This window comes from Misgurnus anguillicaudatus, chromosome 9 (genome assembly GCF_027580225.2).
Source record: "Misgurnus anguillicaudatus chromosome 9, ASM2758022v2, whole genome shotgun sequence".
In the NCBI taxonomy this organism is placed as follows: Eukaryota; Metazoa; Chordata; class Actinopteri; order Cypriniformes; family Cobitidae; genus Misgurnus; species Misgurnus anguillicaudatus.
Window position 1 is genome coordinate 26,648,995 of NC_073345.2, and position 13,186 is coordinate 26,662,180.

Here is a 13,186-nt window from a genome sequence, read left to right on the forward strand (position 1 = left end):
AAAAAAATTCTTAGTATTTTTGTCTTGTTTTCAGTAAAAATATCAAAAAATTCTTAAATTAAGGTGCTTTTTCTTGATGAGAAAAACAACCCAAGAAAGAAGTGTAGTTTTTAGACCTAATATATCAAATTTAAGTGATTTTGTGCATAAAACAAGCAAAAAATCTGCCAATGGGGAAGCAAAAAAATCTTGAATTTTTTTCTTAAACACTAAATTCAAGAAAAATTAAAAAATATTTTTGGTCTAAAAACTAGACTTATTTTCTAGGGTCATTTTGCTCATCAAGGAAAAGCATCTTAATTTAGAATTTTTAGATATTTCTACTGAAAACAAGACAAAAATACTAAGAAATATTTTTCTTGAAAATCATTTTTTGCAGCGTAGAGTTGACGCTATGGGGAACGCCTACACAGCGTGACGGCGTCTGAGTATTTATATCAAATTCGACCAATGGCTGGGCATGACGTCATAGACGGAAGCACAGGGAGCATAAATACGGCAGAAAGGAACGCCCACTTTCTCTGGCATATACCGAAGCATGTGTGCACACTGCAAAAAATTATTTTCAAGAAAAAAATTCTTAGTATTTTTGTCTTGTTTTTTAGTAAAAATATCTAAAAAAATTCTTAAATTAAGATGCTTTTTCTTGATAAGCAAAACGCACCAAGAAAATAAATCTCGTTTTTTGACCAAAAATATCAAATTTAAGTGATTTTTTGCATAAACAAGAAAAAAATCTGCTAATGGGGTAAGCAAAAACATCTTGAAAATTTTTCTTATACACTAAAAAAGCTACTTAATTTAAGAATTGTTTGATATTTTTACTGAAAACAAGACAAAAATAATACATTCTTTTCTTGAAAATAATTTTTTGCAGTGAACCAGGGTTACATATACGTAACCGAGACGTTTTCTGTACACTGCAAAAAAATGATTTTTCGGTAAAAATATCAAAAAATTCTTAAATGAAGATGTATTTTCTTTATGAGCAAAATTACCTTAGAAAATAAGTCTATTTTTTGGACAAAACAACATATAATTTAAGTGAATTTGTGCTTGAAACAAGAAAAAATATCTGCCAATGGGGTGAGAAAATTTTGCTTAAATTAAGTGTTTAAGAAAAAAGTAATTTTTTTTCTCACCCCATTGCCAGATAGTTTACTTGTTTCAAGCACAAATTCACTTCAATTGTATATTTTTTATCTAAAAACTAGACTTATTTTCTTAGGTCATTTTGCTCATGAAGAAAAAGCATCTTAATTTAAATATTTTTAGATATTTTTACTGAAAACAAGAAAAAAATACTAATTAAGAAAGTCATTTTTTGCAGTATAAGAGCCATGGTTGGTATGTTGGTGAATGCAAATAAGCTATGTGAAGATTTTCCCTTCTATAAAAAGTAGGTTTGGAACAACATGAAGATAAATAATCAATAAGATCATTTTCATTATTTAATGTACATCCATCTGCTATAGGAGGGACATTGTCTCAGCTCTCGGACAGCGGACAGACCCTCAGTGAGGACAGCGGTGTGGACATCGCAGAATCCGGATGTGTTAGTAAGGACAGCAGCCCGCGTCCAACTCGGCCCAGAACCCAACAGGATGGGCACGGAAAAGAGACGGCTGCCAAACCGGTGAGACCGAGGGCAAGAGAGGGAGGGAGGGAAAAAGTTGATGTGTGAAAATGAATTATAATGAAAAAGGAAAGACATTAAAAGTGAATGAGAGTATTTTAACAAAAGAGGTTTGCCTGTTTTTTCAACTTAATCTGTATTCTGTCCCTCTGTGTCATTGAGAGCGCTTGAATTTATCACCATTAATTCTCACTTCTCTTCTGCTTATGGTACATGCATACACTTGAGTTTTTCAGTTCATCCTTTGTTGACTTGTCCAATTCATCTCATCTCATCTCATATTCAGTTGTCTGAAAAACCAATCTCATTCTGCTGAACCAAGACACATCTGTCTTTCTGGTGGCCGTCGTTTAGCTAGATGCCTCTCTGCTTTCTTATATGCACAAGCTGTGCCATTGATCTTGCAGAATGGACAAATAGTGCTATCTGAGGACATTGTGGTTAGCCGGAGGAATGGTTTATTGCTCAGAAGAGGCTCTTATATAGCTCTTTTTTAACGTTTTATATTTTATTATTTTAAGTATCAGCTTTGTAAAGAGAGGTCCTTTGGAGATGATTGTAAAGCTGAATGTGGGGGGAATTGATTAGAAATGTACTGTATGTATCAAAATGTCCGTCTTTGGTTTGCAAATATGAGCACGGTTTGATCTCCTCTGACAGTTTTGTGAAGACAAGTACGCGTGTATGATATTTCTGGGATTGCTATCACAGGAGAAGCATCTGAGAGTCAGGCATTTTATACAGAAGCCTGTTTGTTCTCTGTTCAACCTCACTGCTTTCTAGCGAAACAATTATATTAAATGAGATATCAAAGAGATCTCATTTGTGATATTTCTTTCCTGGTGGGTATGCTTAAACCACGTCATGTGACCTTATCTTAGGCAGTCACAGATACAAATAGACATCTATCATCAAAGCCAAATATGCTCGTATCTCTGTTCCCCGTAATTCTCTCTCTTCCTTTGATTTGCTACTTTACTGTCCTCCTTCTCACTGTCTCTATATCTCACTCATCCTGCCTCTTATTATCTCTCGTATGATGTGCCTTGCAGCCTGGCCTGCTGGAACCGACCTCTGCTCTGGTGCGAGTGGCAAAAACCGCCAGTACGCTGGGCATCGCAATAGAAGGGGGAGCGAACACACGTCAGCCTCTCCCACGTATCGTTACCATACAGGTGAGTCAGCAAAGCCAGACTCTTTAAATTACAAGTGCAACCGTTGATTGCATTTCTATGCATTTGGAAAATGTACAGTGGATTTAAGGTAGGGATGCAGCAATATATCGGCAGATAAAAGCATTTTTCCTACTTTAGGACATCTGACGATTGTTTATAATGTACTGTAAATAGCAGATGATCAGTGGCGACCGGTGACTTCTTTTTCGAGGGCGCACAATGCGAAGCTCGTCACAACATGTACAGCAGGGAAAATAAGTATTTGACACATCAGCATTTTTATCAGTAAGGGGATTTTTAAGTGGGCTATTGACACAAAATTTGCACCAGATGTAGCCATCAAGACAAATACTGAATTTATACAAAGAATTCAGAACATTTAAGTATACAAGTTGAGTCATAATAAATAAAGTGAAATGACATAGGGAATAAGTGCACACATGAAGGTGCAAAATGGATGGAATATGTGGTGGAGATTTTGTGTCAATAGCCTACTTACAAATCCCCTTACTGATAAAAATGCTGATTGGTTAAATACTTATTTTCTGTATGTAGTCCATCATGTGTGTGGTTTGTCATTTCAAAATGTGTTTGGCGCGTCAAGTGAACCTATGTGCATCACGTGTCTTAAATATGTGCCTGCTGCAGACATGTCTAAAGCCCGGAATACACTGCACGATTTTTGGCCTCTTATAAGATCATTACCTTATCACACTGTGCGACATGTATCGTTTAACCTCCTCGGGTACGAGAGGCATGTAGACTGTACGATGATGACACGGAAGCTTCGGCGGCTGCGTCACACGTTGCGCAACGTCACCAGCATGCCCTCGTGGTAAACAAATACCGGCGCGCAGGTCGTAGCAGCAAACACACTGTGCGGTGATCATGCCGAATTTCTGACACTGCCAGAAAACTATCGTAGGCTATCTTTGGACGCAAGACCGGGAAAACGGCCGTCTTTGAACCTCTCTCACTGTACGACATAGGACCACCGATGGAGAGCCACGATCACAGAAATCGCGATGATAGTTTCACGATGCCAATCTTTCGTCTGGGACAGCCAATTATCGTGCAGTGTATCCCGGGCTTAAAGGGTTTATGATAAAAGAGACGCTCGCGTTTGCCAGATACTCGCATAATCTCATGCGTAATCAGAGTTTACTTAGTGTACTTGCGAGTATTTTGTGAATGTGAATATCTCTTTTATCATAAACAGTTTAAATGCGTGTGCAGCAGGCACTTATTTTGACGAATCACGTGATGCACATGGTTCACATGACGCAACAAACAGATATTTGGAAATTACGAGCAATGCACATGACACTCCGAACACATACTTTGAATTTGCGCCCTTGGAAGAGCAGTCACCAGCTGCCACTGCCGCTGATCAGGGCATATTATAACCTGGCAATCAAACGGGGCATAAAAATGCATAAGCACTCATTTTGTGTGATTATTTTGAATTGGTTGACAATGGCAACAGAATTTTTACAACATAATCCTTTGAAACAACCAGAATAAAGCAAAACTATTGGAAACTATCTGTATTGGTGTCATTTCAAGTAATTGAATATTGGTATTGGCACAAATATTGTATTGGTGCACATCTTATTTAAGGTCTGTTTTTCAGTACACATTCAGTACAAAGTACAAAGGTCATGGGTTTGATCCCAGAGGGCACATATACTAGTAAAAGGTATACCTTGAATGCATTTTAAGCCACTTTGGATAAAATCGTCTGCCAAATACATAAATGCTTCCTAGGACTGGCGATTGTTAAAATGAGAGGAACCTAAATCATATCTACACTGCAAAAAATGATTTTCAAGAAAACAAATTCTTTTTTGTCTTGTTTTCAGTAAAAATATCTAAAAATTCTTAAATTAAGATGCTTTTTCTTCATGAGCAAAACGACCCAAGAAAATAAGTCTAGTTTTTAGACCAAAAATATCAAATTTAAAAGTGTTTTCCTTAAACACTTTTCTTAAAAACACAGAACCCTTTCTGCCAATTTTACAGAAATTTTCTGGGCCCAAAGTTCTGTGTAAATGGGGTCTGTATAAAACTTTCACACTCTGGTATTGTGTAGGGGACTTTTGCACGAATAAGCCCCCTCTCACAGTTTCTTTAGAAATTGTAAAAAATCCAGTCTATAATGCATTCTTTAAACACTACTTATACATTCGTACTAATCTTCAACACACACTTCTGTTTAAATGTCAATACTGAATATGAATCACCAGAATAATACCACCCTGTAGGTTTCTACGGATTGGGTGGCTGCCAGGTTTTAAAGTCTATTATATTTTTTAAACCCTCTGTCAGGTGCAAGTCTGAGACAAGGACAGACTCGAAATGAAGTTGCAATCGTAAGCTGCGTGCCGTCAGTTACAAAAAGGTCTATAAGAGCGCCGACAGCATTAGTGAATTAAATAATGAGCATTGTGCTACAGTTTCATTGCTGTACAGTAAATGTTAAAGACGGACAATTGTGCTCAGCTGTAGCGCGGTAAGCAGGTGCTGCGTTTGAAACTTGATTCAGTCTTTTCTTTTACAAAAAACGTGAGAACGCAGATGGTTAGGTGTGCAATTTGCTGTGAGAGATGATGGCGTTATGTTGAATGATGCTCTTACATTTTCTGTGTCTCAATGTACCGGAGAGAATATTATGTATTAGATTCTGATAGCCGAATTTGAAGTAACAGGACTGTTCTTTGCCTTTTTTTTGCAGCAATTAAGCACTTTTTTTATAAAAGACAGAAAGCACAGAATGAGCAGAAACTTAAGGAGACATAATGGTAGCTAGAAATAAAGGGTGTCATTGGCTAAGATGTGCAGAGAAGGATTTTGTGCAAGATTTTTCACAAAAGTTGCATAGACATATGTGCCTTCATCTTTATTACAATGTTGACAAATCTGTGTTTTCTAAATAAATAAAGGCATTTATATACACACTGCAAAAAATTATTTTCAAGAAAAAAATTCTTAGTATTTTTGTCTTGTTTTCAGTAAAAATATCTAAAAATTCTTAAATTAAGATGATTTTTCTTGATGAGCAAAACGACCCAAGAAAATAAGTCAAGTTTTAAGACCACAAATATTAAATTTAAGTGATTTTGTGTATAAGAAAAAAATCTGCCAATGGGGTAAGCAAATTTTTCTTGAATTTGTCTTGAATTTAGTGTTTCAAAAAAAATTCAAGATTTTTTTGCTTACCGCATTGGCAAAAAATTTTTCTTAGGTCATTTTGGCCTTATTTTAGGACTTATTTTCTTGGGTCATTTTGCTCATCAAAAAAGACTCTTATTTTAAGAATTTTTAGATATTTTTACTGAAAGCAAGACAAAAATACTAAGAATTTTTTTTCTTGAAAATAATTTTTTGCAGTGCAGTATATGATTTATATTCAGAACTTATTAAGCTATCATTTTTGCTACTCTGCTTTGTGGCTTGAATTGGTTATGTGTTTCATCCTAAATATAGAAGAAATTGTAAATTCAAACTTAATGAATCCTTGCATTAATATGCACACAGGTTTTACGTACAGTTCATGAATGAGACCCAAATGGTGTAAATGAGAGAGCGAGTGTGCAAATGGACAGGCATGGGTGGGTTTTAATTCCCCAGCTGTGGGCGATTCATCAGCTAAGCATTAAAAATCCAACAACAAAGAGGCCGCAGATGAGATAATGTGAGCCTCTTTTGTCATGTTTTGCCGTTGTATGAAATAATACAGTGTGTTGGTGAGAACTAATTGGCTTTTGCTATTAGTTTACTACTTTGTGTTGTTAAAGGGACACTCCACTTATTTTGAAAATATGCTCATTTTCCAGCTCTCCTAGAGTTAAACATTTTAATTCTTACCGTTTTGGAATCTATTCAGCTGGTCTGGCGCTAGCACTTTTAGCATAGTTTAGCATAATCCATTGAATCTGATTAGACCATTAGCATTGCGCTAAAAAATCAAAGAGTTTTTATATTTTTCTTATTTAAAATTTGACTCTTCTGTTGTTACATTGTGTACTAAGACCAACGGAAACTTAAAAGTTGCGATTTTTTAGGCAGATATGGCTAGGAACTATACTCTCATTCTGGCGTAATAATCAAGGACTTTGCTGCCGTAACATGGCTGCAGGAGGCGCAATGATATTACGCAGCAGCTGAAAATAGTCCCCTGCCATTGAAAGTTATTAAGGGGCTGGACACACCAAAACTTTTAAACGCGGCTGAAAACGCCTTGAGGACGCCGAATGCCAGCTGTTTTTCAGCTGAGTGCCAGCTTTCTTCAGATGAGCGCTTTGGTAGCTTTGATACTTCAGCTGCGAGCCGGTTGGTTGCTGTGGTAATGTCCCGCCCCTCCTTCACTGTGATTGGGCGGCCGTGTGAAAACTGACATTGACGAGCGGAGCTTTTCTTCCAAAGGTCAACATTTTTCAACTCTCTGTGCTCAGCGCCGAGCGCGTAAAAACCGCCGGGCACCGGTTTTCAGCACGGAAGAAAACCGCTAGCTGCTGGCTTATTTGAAAAACGCCAAGTTTCCATTGAAATGAATTGAAAACATGCGCCGGCCGCGGTCGTAAAAGTGTTGGTGTGCACGCCCCCTAAGGGGACTATTTTCGACTGCTGCATAATATCATTGCGCCTCCTGCAGCCATGTTACGGCAGCAAAATCCTTGATTATTACGCAAGAATGAGAGTAAAGTCCTAGCTTAATTTTCCGTCGGTCTTAGTACATATGTAACTACAGAAGAGTCAAGTTTTAAACAGAAAAAATATAAAATTCTTTGGTTATTTTTAGCCGCGATGCTAATGGTCTAATCAGACTCAATGAATTATGCTAAGCTGTGCTAAAAGTGCTAGCGCCAGACCTGGAGATCAGCTGAATGGATTCCAAAACGGTAAGAATCAAATGTTTAACTCTAGGGGAGCTGGAAAATGAGCATATTTTCAAAAAAAGTGGAGTGTCCCTTTAAAGTAATGTCACTTTCTGAAGCAGAATGACTAGGGTGGCCATACGTGCCATTCTTCCCGGACGCATCCTGGACAGGATTTCGGTACATCTTCCGGAAGTCGTATTTGTTGACCGCATACGCCATTCACTTAAAAACATAATACAATCGTAGTTTCATTCTTACCTTAAAATGTTGCTTTTCTGTAATAATAATAATAATCCTCTATGATGTATGCGGTCGACAAATACGACTTCCGGAAGACGAACCCGAAATCCTGGCCAGGATGCATCTGGGAAGAATGCCACGTATGGTCACCCTAAGAATGACTGCAGTGATCTGTATTCTAGGGGGCGTGTACACCAAGGTGTTTTCGCTTGCTGGCAACGCATGTTTTCAATTGTTTCCAATGGAAGCATCGTGCTAAGCACCCAGAGTTGAAAAATTGTCAAATTTGGATAAAACGTTCAGTTGGTCAATGTAACTCTTAACTCAGCCGTCCAATCACAGTGGTGGAGGGGCGGGAGAAATACCACAACCAACCGGTGCATCGTACAACGACAAAACCGAACTATCATAGCAACCAAGGTGCTTACTGTAGCTAAAGAAACGCTGGCAGCACTCACAGTTGGCATCCACCTGCCATTTTCAGCCATGTTTAAACACCTTGGTGTACCTTAGCATCAGGCACTGTAGCATTTGGATGAGATCACTTTACTAAATGGCATCTGCTGCAATTATAAACATAGATTTATGTTATTTTATGCAGTGATTAAGAGTCATGTAATTGTGGGTGGTGTCCACCTCGGTTGACTTCATTTGCAAATGTTGCTTTTTCAAAGATGTAATTGCATTCCAATTTGCATACTCGAGGACTATTCGCACAGGATTGGTTTTATTTGGGGACCTTGTGTGATTTGGAAATTACCCCCCTAGATTTGAGTTCTATGTGGCTTGTTCACACGGGATAAGCAAAGCCTGTGATTTTACTTACATTTACTGACTCCGGATATGACGTTGAGGATTTGTGTAACACCTTTGCCTATACACACAACGGTTAAAGGTACCTTTACACTGTTCATTTGAGTTTTTGTACCAATCAGCCAGCATCAGTGGATTTAATTTTAGAAACGGTTTTGCGATGTCACGGCTGACAGCTCCACCTGAACTCAGAGATCTCAAACAATGACAATTCTGCACATTCTGAATATTAATAATCAAACATAGACGAGGACAGACTGATTAGATTTAAAATCAGAAATATATAACAAATCCCTCAAGTTTCACAAGGAAAGAAGCCATAAGGAGCAGAGGGATGTGTCTCTGTATTATATGTGGACTCCTCAGCTGCACTCCGAGAGGCGTAGAAACCGAAAAAAAACTAAATAAAAGGGCGCACAGGTCACAAAAGCTTTGAATAATGATATACGACCCCGCCAAATCCTGGCCAAATTACAGAGATGCCGATTCACACGGGACTACTAATATTATCACAGGACCTCTGTGTTCAGCGAAATATGGTAGGTCATTTGCGTACATGGTTGGTTTGCACAGGAGAAAGATAACAGGCAATCTCTTTAATTATTACAAATCACTAGAAGTCACCAGGTAATACTAATCCCATACGAATAGGGCTTAATACTATGCCCTAATAGTATGTACTGTTTTTGTGTTGGGAAAGTACATACTGTTGAGTGCAGAACAACACAGTATGCACACACTGGGACAAAATTAAGCGAAATGGAAGTGTTTGAATTTTCACCTAAAACCATAGACCACACGGGAACTTTATGGATACTCATTTTAACATACTGTGATTTGGGACATACTAATTCTAATTTTTTTTTTAATACTATTTAGGTTGGATATGCAGATTGGGACACAGGGATTGTCTTCACACAAGAATATTTTCACTTACTGTACATTGCAGATGCAAATGCACTTATACGATTCATATCCAATTTATTTGAATGAGGCCTGAAACTGATTTGAGAACATCAGAATCTGCACTTTATTCCTTCTTACACATCTGTTGGTCATTACCAATCAGTGCCACATAAGAGAAAAAAACTGAATTGAGTCACTTAAAGGGACACTTCACTTTTTTGAAAATATGCTCATCCTCCAGCTCCCCTAGAGTTAAACATTTGATTTTGACCATTTTGAAATCCATTCAGCCGATCTCCGGGTCTGGCGGAACCACTTTTAGCATAGCTTAGCATAATCCATTGAATCTGATTAGACCATTAGCATCGCACTCAAAAATAACCAAAGAGTTTTGATATTTTTTCTATTTAAAACTTGACTCTTCTGTTGTTACATTGTGTACTAAGACTGACAGAAAATTAAAAATTGTGATTTTCTAGGCAGATATGGCTAGGAACTATACTCTCATTCTGGCGCAATAATCAAGAACCCCGCTGCCGCACCATGGCCGCAGGAGGCGCAATGATATAACGCAGCGCCTGAAAATAGTCCCCTGCTATTGAAAGTAACTAAGGGGACTTTTTTCAGGCACTGCGTAATATCACTACGCCTGCTGCAGCCATGTTACATCAGCAAAGTTACTGATTAGCTTTAAATTTTCTGTCGGTCCTAGTACACGATGCAACTACAGAAGAGTCAAGCCCCAAATAGGAAAAACATCAAAACTCTTTGGTTATTTTTAGCGCGACGCTAATGGTCTAATCAGATTCAATGGATTATGCTAAGCTATGCTAAAAGTGGTACGGCCCAGACCCGGAGATCAGCTGAATGGATTCCAAAACGATAAAAATCAAATGTTTAACTCTAGAAAAGTGGAGTGAAAAAAAGTGGAGTGTCCCTTTAAACCATGCAGTGTAAAAGTCATCTGCTATTATTTGTTTCATGTTTATTTGATGGGAATCATTTGCAAAGAAGACCAGACTTAATGCTAAAAGTTATAATTTTTGCATGTATATTACAGTCATGAAAAGTAGACGCTTTTATCCAAAGTATAAAATGTTATCAGTAGGGCTATGTGTGTTAACTGGCATTTCTACCGTACCCGCAAGCTTTGGGTTGCTAAAAAAATGCTCTACCAGTTAATCCACAGAAACATTTTCACTTCATTAACTCGATGACCACTTCTTTGATAGTCTAATCATATCTCACAATGCTTTTTAGGTCTTTATAATCACTCACCAGATCAGCAACTTCATTTCAAAGTTGCTAACTGCCCTAAAACTATCTGATGTGATTAAAACTGGATTTTCAACCAATTATAAGTCCGTACTTCTGGGTTCGCTCGAAGAGAAATTTTTAATGTTTTAATTTTCGACTTTGATTGCATGTGTCTGGTTTCCCAGTTGAAATGTGAAAACAAATGACATCGATTTAGCCAAATTTAAATTCCATCAATTTTTAACCCGGGGGAATCAATCTAACTTTCTTCTATTAGAAACCAAATCTCCTCTAACAAATGATCCCACTGATCTGTTCTAGCACCCTTCAAGCACCATATGTAAGAAAAATTAGATGCGGTGTGTAAATAAATTGTGATGGTAAATGAGTTACTCGACAGTAGACAATAGTTTTACATGGTTTAAATAGTTACTGAATTAATATTGCCACTTTTTAAATGACCAATCTGTCTGTCTCTCCAACAGAGAGGTGGTTCAGCCCATAACTCTGGACAACTGAAGGTGGGTCAAGTAATCCTGGAGGTAAATGGAGTTTCACTCCGAGGAAAAGAACATCGGGAAGCAGCTAGACTCATCGCGGAGGCCTTTAAAACCAAAGAGAAGGACTACATTGACTTCTTGATCACAGAGTTAAATGTGGCTCTATAGGACCCATACAATCCCCATGAACTATTAAAGAGCTCTGGGACCCAGCGAGATGTCTTGCCATGATTAACCCCTAGAATCCTGTTATATAATAGACATCCAATCACCTTTCGCTGTGATGTTTGAAACCAGACAGTGTTCGAAAGGCCATCCTGCGTGAATCAACCCCCTGTTGACCTTTTCGAAGGCAAATGCCAGGACGGAGGAAAAGTTCAGGTTGTTCTGGGCAGTGTGTTCAAGAGGATGAAATCATCTTTCCAGTCACTTTATTCTTTATCAGCCTCTGTAATAAATTCGGTCACGTGACTGTAATACGGCGAGAGGCTGTTGAATACGGGGCTTTGATCTGTGCACTGTTTGAGATGCAACGTCTTGTCCAGGGATTGAGCAAGACACAAGAAAAGCATTACAGTTTTTTTAATCATAGCTATTTTATAAAAAATGTATTTAAATATAAATATATACATACAGAATATATTTAAAATGTAAGTGGTGGACATACTATTGACCATATTAAATAGTGACTAACCCTACAGAAGAACTACAATGCTTGTCACTACAGAATATATATTTGCTTTTTTAGCTAGTCGGTTTCAGTTTTTGATTGAATTGTTTTGCAGCATTATGCAGTAATTACCCATTTGTGACAATTAACCACTGGGACAGAAAATGCCGGAGTGTTTAGAGACAACAGCTCTGTTCCAAAACCTAGTGAGCGGCCTACATAATCAATGTTTTATACGCACTCCTGCTACGGCTGTTAGAGAAGGCGATACCTTGTTATTGCCAAATTCCAAGGCGGCATCACGTATCTTTTCAGGAGAAGGCAATCCCATGATACATTGCGGCAAGTAATATATATGTACTTCTAATTCATTCAGTAGCAAAAAGCAAGTAACGTTTTTGGGTAAAACCAGAAAGTCTCTCAAATCTCAAAGGTAAGCTTATAATAATTATTTATCATTTGAACTGTTGAGTTGGATTTCGTGTCAGTTTGACTTCAACCAATATACAGTGAATATAAGTACGCAAAACTGAAGCTTTTAAGTTATTTGTACACTGTCAAAAAAGTATGTTATTATTGTTTTACCTTTTTGTGTACAATGCTCCGCCCTAAGGAACTATTGTGTACCAGTTGAAGGATTACTCCACTTTTTAAAAGGAAAGGTCCCAGTGGTTTACTCGCCCCCATGTCTTCTTTAAATGTTGATGTCTGTCTTTGTTCAGTCGAGAGGAAATTACTGTTTTTAAGAAAAAAATAGATTTTTCTCAATTTGGTGGACTTTGTTGGACCCCAACAATTTGCAGTTTAAAATTTCAGTTTCAACGCAACTTCAAGGGGCTTTAGGTGATCCCAACCAAGGCGTGGTAGTCTTGTCTAGCGGGGCGTTCATCATTTGTGGCAAGAGAGAAATATGCACTTTTAAACCACAACTTCTTGCGCAACCTCACGTAATGCGTCATGACGTCAAAGGTATGCAAAACTACCGCCCCGGTGTTTACAAGTGTGGAGAAGAGGACCGTTCTGACATTGTTGTATGTGGACCAGTGTTGGGGGTAACGCATTACAAGTAATGCACATTACGTAATAATATTACTTTTCTGAAGTAACAA

General features: G+C 37.8%; 1 protein-coding gene across 1 annotated transcript in view; it reads left to right on the plus strand.

Annotated features, from left to right (window-relative positions):
• Nucleotides 1-12,739, plus strand: part of whrna (whirlin a) — a 133,670-nt gene extending 120,931 nt beyond the window's left edge. Inside the window, exons 11-13 of the mRNA XM_055179994.2 lie at nt 1,476-1,636; nt 2,689-2,811; nt 11,393-12,739. Of these exons, the coding sequence (XP_055035969.2) occupies nt 1,476-1,636; nt 2,689-2,811; nt 11,393-11,575 (467 nt within the window). The 3' untranslated portion in view covers nt 11,576-12,739. The remainder of the gene's footprint in view (nt 1-1,475; nt 1,637-2,688; nt 2,812-11,392) is intronic.
• Nucleotides 12,740-13,186: the final 447 nt, after the last annotated feature.